This window comes from Halichoeres trimaculatus, unplaced genomic scaffold (genome assembly GCF_033239565.1).
Source record: "Halichoeres trimaculatus isolate MK-OKI-2021-1 unplaced genomic scaffold, fHalTri1.1 fHalTri1_scaffold_2, whole genome shotgun sequence".
Classification (NCBI taxonomy): Eukaryota; Metazoa; Chordata; class Actinopteri; order Labriformes; family Labridae; genus Halichoeres; species Halichoeres trimaculatus.
Window position 1 is genome coordinate 12,223,423 of NW_027437180.1, and position 13,066 is coordinate 12,236,488.

Genomic DNA, 13,066 nt, shown 5'->3' on the forward strand with positions numbered 1-13,066 from the left:
ACAGCATCTTCACAGTCAATATTTAACAACAATTTAGCTTCACAACTTTAAAATCAAACTTTCAAGTCTGTTAACAAGCCTGAAACTAACTTGAAGCAGGAAGCTTGAATAAATTAAGAATCAATCACATGCTATCCATCCCTGCACATGCCACTTGAAAGCAAAACAACACTATTAGGACCAATTTACAGGAGTTTATCAATACTCCATTTCCATCTCTGAAAAACTAATGACATTAGATGGAGAAACAGTAAGCACTCAAACAATATTAGCAGCCTATTTCCAGATAATGCCTCTTAGATTAAAAAACATAGTCCATGCTACATATTCATTATAGTTATCCCATTCACAGTCCTTTTAGAAACTAAAGTACATCGCCAGCAGGCTGCTGAGAGTGCACTGTTTTAAGAAATGATGAATAGCTCAAATGTAATCATGCTGCCTAGTGCAGGGTGGAGTTTTCGATTTCTGGATCTCTTGGCAATTTTTCAAACTAAATCATAAAAGCAATTTTCGTGATTTTTCATCCAGAGATGTTTTATCCCTCAGCATTACACTTGATGACAGAGGAAGATGTGATGTGTTTCATATTATTTCATGGGAAGCCACCCATGAAACACATGACTCTTACTGATGAATGCAAACTCTTGGGTTGAAAAAGAACTTCCTGCATTTTGAGGAAACAACAATTGCCCTTTTTTTAAGCACAAAAGGTTCACAAGCGCATTTACACAACTACTGTAAATTAAAAGTACATGTACTAATATAATCTGAAACCAGCATATGCTCTCGCATATAACTCAAATCAGTGCCTTCTTTCAGGCAAGGCTGTTTGCACAACAATAATCCTTCAGCCTTTGCAAATTAAAATGATAAAAAAATCATGTGTTATATAAGATACAATCATGATCCAAGACTTTGCATTAAGCTCTGGCCAAATATAAAGTAGCCAGTTAAAATTAGCCTCAACTCTTTCCACTGCAACATTAAAGTGATGTACACACATGAATCAATAATATAGGCCAGTATTATATTTCTCTAGGATGGTCCAAACTGTAGAGTGAGAGCTCTTATTTGCAAAGATTGCTCTTGTAACTGAGTATTCCTACACTGTGGTGGTGCTTTGCCACAGCTTGAAGTGCCACGGGAAAGCAGGATATCTGAAAAGCTGTCCATTGACTATGAAGGCAGAGCTGACACAGAGAACATTTACTTAAGTGCTGCTTCAAAGCCTCTGTGGTGAATCTCTATCAGGTTATGAGACGGGCTGAAAGTAATACTCTCTATATGAGCTTCACAAGCAAACAATACAATCAGGGGTATGGCTGATTATTTTTATATTTATAACAAATGCATTTGAAGTCTGTAATGAGGACGGTGACAGATTGAATAATTTACAAAAAAAAAAAAAAAAAACTTTTTTCTTTCGCAATTTCCTCTTCCTATGGGAAATATACTTGACCCATCTGAAAACAGGAAAACTGGATGAACTATAGTTAAAGACACTTTTTATACATGCACAGAGCTAAATCACCAGAGATAAAAGATTCTACACAGTCTCTCCTCAGACAGGAGGTTCCCAGAGGTAGCTCTGATTGGCTCCAGCCCTCTATGACTCCATATAAGATAAGTGACGTGAGATATCTCTTTGTCCACAGGGGGCGCCAAAAACCAATCAAGATTAAAAATTTCTGGCAGTAGCTTAAATGTATTTATGGAGAATTTTTGCAGCCCTCGCATTGTAGGGCAAGATGTCACTAATTTGTGCTGACAGTAGCAATAATTTACTTAAGTGTAGTTGAGAGGAAGAATTCAAATTTTTAGTCTTAAAATATCACTCCAAGGTTGTGTGGGCCCTTTATAACAAAAACAAGTTGTTGTTTTTTAATATTTCAGGACACCTCTTTTTGGATTGATGTCAAAATGTAAACACAACTTTATACTTAACATGCACAAAGTGCACCTTACACAAATTCCTTTTGATAAATTGAGCTACCTTTCAACTAATCATACTCATAACAGTCCACCACACTCACTGCCTGTGTGGCAACTGTCAGCTTCCTCTTCCTGCGACCGTTTCACCAGACAGCTGCAACAAGCTGATACTGTATCAGCCTCAAGATCATAGATATGCACAAGTCAACATTTACACACACACACAGTTGACAACACCGCAGTGCATAAACAATTAAACAGAGGAACAGTGGAGCGCCATTCTCTGACCACCATTACATCATCTCTACCGACTCACTCTATTTTTTTCACTTTAGAGAGGATTGGATGAGTGCTGATGAAGGAGAAAAAGAAAGAAAAAGACTATCTATCCATCTATTCACTCATCTGTGTTTTGTACACATCTCCTGGCCTTGACACGATATGCAAACAACCATGTTGCTGCAAAGGTCAGTGATTACATTGATTGAATGGAGATGACAGGTAGCATCTGGCCCTACCTGTGGATAGATGCCCCATGCTGGGTCGCACTCTGCGATCACACACACATACACACACTCAAACACTCGGTGCACACATTGTTAAAACTTTCCACTCAGGATTATCTGCCATTGAACTGCCATCTTAGACCTTCTCTCGTTGTTGGGATGATTGACACAGAGCACATCGTCTTCACCTAAGGTAGAGGAGAGGTGCCAAAAGCTGCAGACCACAGTAAGGTAACACAAGTCCTATAATGAGAGTCAAATGGAAGTCTCTCCAGGAACGGCTAATCTTAACGGACAGAGGCAGGAGCAAGCGGAGAATAACCTCTCGGAATAAAGGAGGGATTACCAAGGCACTTCAGTGGCGGAGGAAAAACCATTGCACGCACAAATAAACAGCCCAAGTGCTCTTACAGCATGCCGAGCGCAATTTAATCAAGGAACACTGGTGTGTGCATTAGTTTAAGAAAAAAATAAAATAATCCTACAACGGCTACAAATTGCCCAATTATAATGAGGACATGGCTCTTCACAAACCATCACTTTTCTTCCATCACTTTTACTTCGCCATTATGCACCTGTGTGTTGACTGAATAGACCCACAGGCCAATCTCATTCCAGCGCAGAGTGGCATCTGTTAATCCCAAATGTAGCAGCCTGGAGCCGAGGAACGGCTCCAGATATTTAAAAAGTACTTCACTGACTTAAGTCTGCAGAAGCTACAGAAATCTCATAACATGTCCCGTTATTACAGCACATCTGCCCTCCACTAACACAAGTCACAACTCACTGGTGCTTGGTTTTTATGCTCACAGCAACCACAGAGAGACAGCGAAATTCACTAAAGTAAAGTGTGGAGGTATTTGTAATTGACTTGGGTGTTTCTGTTTGGGGTCCCTTTTCAAGTTCCAGATCTCTGTTCTCAAAAATCAAAGATGCTGGCAGTTTCAGCAGAGACTTTTCCCTTTTTAAGGTTTTATTTCTCATCTGTCGTCCCTGCTGATTTCAGCTTGGAACTTTTCCAGCTCTCTAGTTTGTAACCCATGTCAATAAATGACCAAACAATTTATAAAGGAGTTTAACTCCCCTTCAACCTGATGCACTTCTACAAACTGCTGAACATAAACAGCTGATTCACGTCTCATAAAATGATACAGAAGTCCCAGGGTATATATTTGAATACATTTAGTTGACACTATATGATATTTATACCATTCACAAACATCAACCTAACGCTCCTTTTTCCCTGAGGCATCAGCTCTGGGTGTTTATGTGAGAATACTGTTAACGTCACTAAGAAAAGAGGCTTGATCTGCAAAGAAATCCATAACTCAACTGACTGTGACCAAAGTTTCTAAAACTGGTCTGTTTTTTCTCAAAACAGCCAATCACAATGCAACCACAAGCCCATAAAGAGGTGCTAGAGACAAAAGGATGACTCAGGGATGTTTTTCAGTGCCTAACCAGTGCACCTCAGCTACGGCTGTTGACTGTTAACTCAAATGATGCAATTGTGTAAGATGTTTGCCAGAGGTAATTTTGAGGGACTCTGAAGTAGCAGATACTCAAAGCAGGTAATTGTACAAATGGGTTCATATCAGGGCGCCATCTGCAGGTAAGGGTGCATCTTCAGACCTTGGTAATTGTCTGGTCAGTACAAGTTTGCATAAAACCACAAACTTTTGCTTAATCAAATACAAAACTTGTAGACTGACTCACTGAGGAGCACAAGTCTTGAATTTCTCTTCTGTAATGATTTATTAAACAACAAACCGACACAGCAGTTTGGATGTCAAAAAACACCAACCAATATTGACATAAAGATATGCAAAAGCAATATAAAATAAGGACGGATTGGTGGCTGATGTAACTATTTTACATCATATTCCATATGAACATTTTCAATGCGTACATTGTCTTTTTGAAGCACTTCCAACAGCATATTCTCATATGAGAGAAAGTGTAAAAAATGGCTTTGTGGTAAATAAAGATAAATCACATCCAAGGGTCAAGACTTGGGGTTTAATACCCATAAAGCACTAAAAATTTAACAGAGAGGTAACAGAAGGTTCAAAAGAAAAATGCTGAGTCAGGTATCTTAAAGCTTGAAATGGACTATATTTGTAAAAATAATGTTTTCAGGGATTGAAAGGTTAGCCTGAAAACTTACTGTAATATCCTTGAGAAGATATGAGGATTGTAGCGTTTATGTAACATGATGAAAATGACAAAAAAATGAAGTTAAAATATTTCTTTGTTCAAATACTATCCAGCTAGAATAAGCACTAACACTATCAGTCAAACAAAAACAATTATTAACACATAAAAAAGTGTACACGATGTTTAACATTGTCGCTTCATGTTTTTCTTCTTAAAGACAGACTTTAAAGATGTACATTTAGAGCTTGATGGTCTCCCTGCAGCCATCTGCTGCTTGGTGCTTACCAGGATCTCATGATGGCACACCGGGTCATTACATTTAACAACCAGAACACAGACGACAACAGATTGAAAATGCACTTTTGCTCTTCATGTGTAATGTGTAATTATAAGGCTATAACTGTGAGCAATGTGCCCTGAACACACAAGGTTCACTGCTCAGAGAAACGTCAAGTATGATATAAATAATTTGGCTTTCCTGCCAACTTTGATGCCATTTCAGTCCAGTCCTGAGTCTGTTCCTTCAACATTGTTTGGCTGAACAGCTGTTTAAGATGCATGTTTGTCCATGTGTTTGTCCAGGTCAGCACAGTTGCAATGTGTTTGTGTGTATGCCTGCCTCTTTAAACTCAGTTCTTCTTGATTCCAGGGCTGCGATTGTTGAACAGGCTCAGCCCTGATCTGCCGTTCCCATTGGCCACTCCGCTAACTGTGACTCCTGGCTGCTGGAGCACTTTGTCCAGCGTGGTTTTCTTGATGGCAGCTGGAGAAATTCTCTCTTGGTCTGCCAAGTACTGAAGCTCCCTGCGAGAGAGACAGTGAAACCTCAAAGTTAGCAAAACAGTACAGATGGTTATTTGTGTGTCAGGAGAATTCATTTTATATTTTCATGTCACAAGGGCTCAGTGTTGTCAGCAGCCTAAGAAGAGGCTTTATTTCTCACCGCGTCCTGATGCATGAAGCCTCAACAGCATTGATCAGAAGGCTGCGAAAGCCGCCGCTCTCCAGGACATGCAGGGCATGGATAGTGGCGCCCCCTGGTGAGCACACATTGTCCTTTAGCTGGCCAGGGTGTTGCTCTGAGTCCAGCAGCATCTTTGCTGCTCCCTGAAAAACAACAGGAGCAAAGGAAATGCAGCGTTAAAGCTGAGCATTGGATAAAACCTTCTCACATTTATGGTGTCATGACAAAGTGTGATGAACATGCATTAAAAAACTTAACTCCAAACTGAAGTGAGATAGTTTCATTTGTAGAACAGTTCTCAGTCATCTTGTTGGCTTACAACAAGCAGACGTGAGTGTGTAATTGTACTTTAAGGAGTCTTCACCCAAACAAATGCGTAAACAAAAGAAAACATCTAGACAAACAGTATTCACAACAAAGAACAACACCTGAGAGGACTCGTGCAGTAAAAACAGGAAGCACAGAAGATTGCTCATAAAAATGCAGAGAGGAACTAACTAACTGAGCCTGGAGCAGCTGCTACAATTATCCAAACAGTTTGAAGTGAATTATTACCAGTCACCTGTTTGACAAATTGTGATCAAAACAGAGTCTGGATTTTAAAAAGAATCAGCATTTTTTTGTGTTTAAAGGTTGAAAACAGAAGCATGAAGAAATTTCTGCTTTGAGTCCTTTTTTAATCACTGGAATGAACCCTGCAGGAAACAACTACAAGCGGAAATCTATCTCTTTTATTTTGGCAAGTCAGATTCCCAACAGGGTTTTATTTCTCCCAAGTTTCATCATTTCATGTGAATCCAAGTCAGCAGTTATAAGACAGAAGAAATGTTGGAAGCATTAAAAGCAGTAACTAAGTTCTCGTTTACTTCAGGCTCCGAAAACTGCAGACGACCAGTGGATAAAGATGACTCAATTTAGAGAAAAAGCCACAGTGAAATGGACAGAAAGAACACACTGACACACAAACACAACTGACCAGGAGTGCCTGAGCTCCAAGTCTGACAGCTAGTCTCCTGGGCAGACCCATCTTCACTCCTCCGTCAGCGAGCGCATCCAAGGCTGTGAATGCCTGTTAAAACACACAGGTTACACAGAGTGGAAGATTTTTCAGCAACACACTATCACATCTCTCAAACCCATGTTGATACATCTTCTAATTTACTGCCTGAGTTGTTTACCTAATTTTACAGAAATCTCAGTAAGTGGATGCTTTTGGTTGCCTCTTCACTATTTAACCTCCAGCCTGCACAGAGTGGAGAAGATCCATAAACTGAATGGTAAATACTGTCAATCAGTCAATAAAGGGTTTCAGAACCTCTGATGTCTCCTCAAAGTCAGGATGGACAAAAATGAACACAGGAGATTTAAATAACAGAAAAAAAACACCTGATTCAAAGCTCAAGCTCTATGCCCACAACAGATAAACACACACACGGTTATCTCCAATTCCTCCTCAGCACACACCTCTGTCTGTTTTATACTGAGTTGACGTGATGTGCAGAAAGACAAAAAGTAGAAATGGCTATTACCACAGCTGGGCTGCTTTTGTGTCTTTGAAAAGAGACAATTAAGGAGAGAATTGTACCCTGATACAAAAGCACACATTCAACCTCTGCTGATGTAAAGATCTGTAAAGGTCTAGAAAGCTGAGGGAGTAAAGTCCACCATCAGAAAACCAGGACTAATTAATTATGGTCATCTCAGCGTGAGTGTGTGCATGAGTCATATCAAAGGACGTGAAATGCCAAGCAAACCCAGTGAAGCACATCATACTGCCACTTTTCTACTGCTTGATGCAAAAGAAAAACTTGCCCTGCTGTCATTTTTATATCTAATCCATGAGAAGATACCACCATTTTAAGCCAAAGGTGGAACACTTTCATCAGGACACAGAGTGAACAGACTGCTGGACACACAGAGGCCCTGTGTATGCACCATTTACCGTTAAACATGCAAGACAGGGCAAATGTAGACACATTATGTTGGTTGGATACCACAGGTAGGTGGTGTGGTACATGTGCTGACTTTGTAGTCAGTGTATTCCTCTTATCAGTGTCAACAATGTGGCTGCACATGAGGAGCACTAATGGAGCAGACCTGCTGCTGTGAGAGTGGACGGGCAGTGAAACACTGAGCTTTCATTTTAAATCATTCTGACTACAGAGCAAAATAAAATTAGAAAACAAAAAAAATATTTACAAGTCCAACAAGATGTTGTACAGGGCTAGATCAAGTGTGATTGAGGGTTGTGGTGGTTTTGTCAGACTAAAATGAACCCAAAGTGCTCAACAAATAAAAATCATGATCCTAGATGTGTATGTATGACACGCAAAATGTGACTTGTCAAACAACTTCCAACACCTTTAAATATAATTAACCGCTGTTAAGACTTGTAAACTTTTTAAATAGTTTACAAGTTAAGTTTTGATTGTGTCTAGGTAAAATAATAGAGTGCTGCCATACTGTGACATTGTATAGACTTAATATTCATACAAAAAGCTTTAGAGCTTTAAAAGATGTTAAGTATGATTTATTAATGGCCCTGTTTGTATATACACAGATTTGAAACACTTTGAGAGTAAACATCAAATTAAAGACCTGTAAGTACCCAGCATAGGGTAAAGGATAAAAATATGAAATCCTCAAAGTTTTGATGACCAAAGTTGCAAAAATAATTTTTCCACTTGGCATTAATTGATTAAATAGCTGACTCTATTTTTTTATCCACAACCCTCTGTTGGATACATTTCCCTTTGACTCTGGGTGTATCCATCACATCACTCTCACCTCTTAGAAAGACACAAACACACAGCTCTGATGTTACTCACATAGGCAGGTCCACTTCCACTCAGCCCTGTGACGGCATCAATGAGGTCCTCCTCCACCTCAGTACAGTAACCCACACTGGCCATTAGCTGCTCAAGTAACTTGCCATCCTCCACCTGGAAGAGGAAAGAAAACTCAAACTAACATCCTTATAAAAGACAAGTTAAGAAAAAGGAATAACTTGTTCAAAAGCCAAACAATACCTCTGCGTGTGTTCCAGTAGCATATACTGTTGCTCCTTCTCTCACGACCACTGGAGTGTTCGTCATACACCTCATGACTTTAGGAGTGGGACGGTACTGAAGTAGCTTCTGTAAAATCCCAACAGCCACAACACATAACAAGTTTAAATAGATGGCAGGATGTTGTTTTTTTCATGCACAAATGGCTGGGTTACATTTATTTGAAACAAGGAGGTTGAGAGGTAAGAAACAGTGGGTGTGCAAATTTAAAAAAAGAACGAAAAAACAGTACGTCTGATTTAGCCTAAATAAATGTTAGAGGAGGATTCAGTGGATGAAGCTGTCTCAAGCAGACATCTGCACTTTATCGGCTCAACAGGTGACAGAGTTAAACCAACCTTCTCTATGGAGTTGATGGTGACACCTGCTGCACAAGAGACGATTAGATGGCGGTCCTCTATGTCTGGACCAATCTCATCCAGAACGAAGGGAATGATGTGAGGTTTCACAGCCAGGAAGAGAACATCACTCTTATTAACTGCCTCTTTGTTGCTCGTTGTCAGGTTAACCCCCATTTTCTGCACAAAAGGAAAAAAGAAAAGTTGGAAAAAAAGTGGAAAGAATGAAGAGGTGTCACGGTAAAAACATACATTTTTACCTCTGGACACACACACATGCAAACACCACCATTAATTCTAATGCACTTTCCATTTTTAAGACACAAACACACAAAACATCTCACCCTTAGTCCTGACACTGTGGGTAGGTCTGTGTCTGGGGAGCTGGCAGTGATCCTGTGTGTGGCAATCACACCTGCAGAGAGAAATAGGAGGAAGTAAGAGAGAGGTATGAGAATGCACAACAAGAAGGAAAGTGTTCCTTCAGTCTAAGACTTACGTGGGGTGAATACGTAAACAAACTACAATACACACTAGCGCTAAAATAATTCCTAGACACGTTTGGTATGGTGCCCAATCCAAAGTTAGTGTACATGATTCTGAGCTTGTTTCTCAGTGATGTAAGATTCAGTTCAGTTCAAGGCAAATATTACACAACACAAAATTGGTCTCACCAGCAGCTGTAAAGCCTTTCACCAGGGCGTGTGCCAGCTGGCCTGCTCCGATAAATCCAACACTCATTCTGTATGATGATGTGGCTCCTTTGACCTGTAAAACCAGTCAGACAACTGATGCAAACTGTCATACAAGGAAAATCAAAACTTACAAAAAACGCAATTTACAACATTACTATTTAACATCTACATAGAAATGTCATTAATTGCTGAACTTTAGAAGCAAAGGATCTTGGGGTTTTGTTGACGTAATCTAGACAAAAACTCATGATCCTGGATCTGGCCCTCAGATAGTGGGTGATGAGAATGATGACGGACACCGACACTTATTAACAATCCAGACACATTTATTTATGTTTACGTTGACTGTCCAAATTAATTCTATATGAACAAAACTTTAAACACTGAGCGTCTAATACAGAGTGAATAAATCATTCTAACCTAAGAACATGTCAAAACCTCATACTATTATTGTTTCAAAATTAAAACCTATTATTTAGACGTAACTTACACGCCTTTCCACTTTAAAGATCACTTCTGTTGCCTTATCTTGATCAAAAACTCATAATTTCTCCAGATACAGAGTATAAGCTTCAGCTGATGCTGAGAAAAGATGATAGCATTTCCAAGCTAGCTGATGACAGCCTGTCCTCGGCTAACGGCTGAATTTGCTATCTTTTGGAAACGGAATTGAAAAACAAAACCACAAAAGATAGAGATTTTTACCTACCCCGATGATCAGGCTATAGGTTCAGAGTCTAAAGATGCTGGTTGACACCGTGACCGTTATTTTCCGGTGTCAGAAAAAAAGAAATCTTCACTTTTTGTGTAAACGTGGCTTCCTCTTCACTCTGCCCCCACATGCGCCATAACTGTAACAAACAGCAACACTGACCAATCACCACTGAGGCAATCTAAATTTTGACCAATAAGAAACTAGATCACAAAAACTGGGCGGGGTTAGTCGTTCTCACTGCCCGGTTGCATCAGTCCTCAGGGTAGGTTCAATGATGATGCCTGGAAGAATGTAGGTCAAATATAGCGGCTGTGGGGAAAAGTAGGTTGTGTTTACATTGACCAAAGAAAGAACAAATAGTTCTTATTCAGACTGCCTATGACTGATTCAACATGGATAGGCCGGACTCGCCCTGAGAGGGTGGAGATGAAAGAGCTGAAATCACAACGCACGGCGCTTTATGACAAGAAGTGAGCAGTTCAGTTTGTCATGAAAAATGCTTGTTAGCACTCTGAGGGTCATTCCACCAGAAAAGTACATCAACACGAAAAATATCTTGAAAATTCTTTTCAGTATTTTAATGATGTGAATATAAGGCACAAACAGCAGATCCACCGCCAAATCTTTGACTGTAACAATTGCATCATTTCTTATCTCAGCATGTTTTTATCCTTGAATTAAAAACACTTTGCTTCAAAGCGTTTTTCTATTTTGGGTGGGTGAAAAGGTCAAAACTTTCATGACTATAAATAATGTAAAAATTATAGTGAAATGTATTTTTGGTAAGATAATATTTGAATAAAACATATTTTAAATGCATATTAATGACTAAATTTAAAATAAAACAATATTGTTGAACTACATCAAACATAATCAGGCCCTGACATAAGCTGGATGTGTAAGGGCCTGACAGCCTAGCAGCTCTTTTTCTACCATTACTCTGTGCAAGTCTGTTACTTGCATCAGAAAGACTTTTATGAATTAATTAATTTATTTATATATTTATTTATTCATTTATGCTCCAAAATGTAAATTTCATGACAAAACTGCAGTTCATGCAGCTCAAGTTTTGCTGGGGACAAGCCAATTTTACATATTTGTCAATTTTAATCAATTTAGCACAAAGAGAAAATAACATCTATGAATCTGGCAATTTATTCTTTATTAAAGATGTTACAGAATTTAGACATGTAGTTAGTTTCAGACATTGCTGGATCATCTAAGCTTTTTCAACAACTCCAGGACAGATAATATGTTTCCGCAAGAATGTGTCTCATATTATGACAGTATAACAGTATTGTATCATTTTTAACTTTATATTTTACACACCATTTCAATTAACGAGCAGTTATGTGAAATGGATAGTGTATCAGTATTTACTTCCTGTTTGAGTCACCTTTTCATACCCTCCACTGAGTACTGTTAGTACCTCACTAGGTTTTATCAGAAGCTGGTGTAATATCACTTAATGAAGATTCTGTTGAAAGAAAACGATGACTTTGTCCTGTACAACAAAGAGGTGTACATGTCACTGTTTGACCCATCCATCATCTTAAAACCTGAGCATATTTTGTTTGCTCCTAAAACTGTTGAAGACAGTCACGTTTGACTTTTTAATGAAATCAACTTTGGCTTATCTTTTACCTGCTAAGTCACGGCACTTAACTGAACCGTCTCAACTGTTGTTTTAATGCTTTTTCTGGTACTGTGAAAATCTCTGAATGGAACTAAACAAACTTTTCCTTTTAAATCATGTCCTCTTTTGTGATTTTCCCCTGGAGATGACATGTCACTTTTCCACATGCCAGCATCAAAATCCTCCACCTGAGTGGTTTGGGCACATGTTCAGCGTTTGTTATTTTGAATGTAAATGCACTGAGATTTGAAGATGAGTCACTGAAGCACTGGAGGGGACCTGAGGTGGCTGTGATATTTGAGGGACTTGAATTTGAATGAAGCTTTGTTATTCTAACAGCAGGCTGTGGACCAGTGCTGCTTCCTCTCCCCTTAGATTTGACAGAATGTGAAATAAAGCCGAATCAGACGGAGAGAGCACTAATGAGCTGTGGCATTCGAATGCAGTTTGGCTGCCATCCCCTGGTAGCCTACCAATACAGATTCTTAAAATTAGCCATGAACTTGGCCTGTAACTGTCAGTTTGATGCTAAAAATCTCTCTCTGCACTTTTTAATAGGCCTGACCCTCCTGTCTGTGTGCCATCTCTTCATCCCCTCTTGCCATACCATGCCATGCCATGCCAGACTAAATTTATCCTTCACAAGAAGTACTGCATGTCTTGTTTGAGAGGCCCCATTCCGTTTATTTCCTCCCTGTGCTGTTGGAAATGACTGCAGACTGAGGTGTTACATATGCTCCCGTCTATATATAAAGCAGAATGTCCGACCAGCTGTTCTATACTCTTCTCCTGCAGTCAGCTGGGTCCATAGATGTCACTTCACCAGTGTTTTATTCACATGTGTACAATCCAGCACCTTGTAGTGGTCAGTTGTTTCAACAAGGCCAATCATTTTAATTCTGTTAATTGAACTGAATTAAATTGTATCGAATTGAATGGAACTGAATTGGACTGAACTGAACTGAACTGAATGGAATAGAATAGGAAAAAATTGATTTTAGCTTATTAATGGAAAAATTCTAAGAATATATGAATTGAATAATGGAATAAAT

At 39.2% G+C, this 13,066-nt stretch overlaps 1 protein-coding gene across 2 annotated transcripts; it reads right to left on the reverse strand.

Annotated features, from left to right (window-relative positions):
• Positions 1 to 4,181: 4,181 nt before the first annotated feature.
• Positions 4,182 to 10,542, reverse strand: pycr1b (pyrroline-5-carboxylate reductase 1b). Of its 2 annotated transcripts, none has more exons than XM_074665505.1 (9): positions 10,369 to 10,542; positions 9,643 to 9,736; positions 9,313 to 9,383; positions 8,969 to 9,148; positions 8,592 to 8,699; positions 8,391 to 8,504; positions 6,539 to 6,631; positions 5,542 to 5,705; positions 4,182 to 5,402 (listed from the first exon to the last, which is right to left on the reverse strand). In XM_074665505.1, the coding sequence occupies exons 2-9, from the start codon at positions 9,707 to 9,709 to the stop codon at positions 5,228 to 5,230; spliced, it is 972 nt and encodes a 323-aa protein (XP_074521606.1). In that variant the 5' UTR covers positions 9,710 to 9,736; positions 10,369 to 10,542; the 3' UTR covers positions 4,182 to 5,227. The 2 variants fall into 2 exon arrangements, with proteins under 2 accessions (XP_074521606.1, XP_074521605.1); XM_074665504.1 differs by having other exon boundaries at positions 4,184 to 5,402; positions 10,373 to 10,541.
• Between the last annotated feature and the right edge of the window lie 2,524 nt (positions 10,543 to 13,066).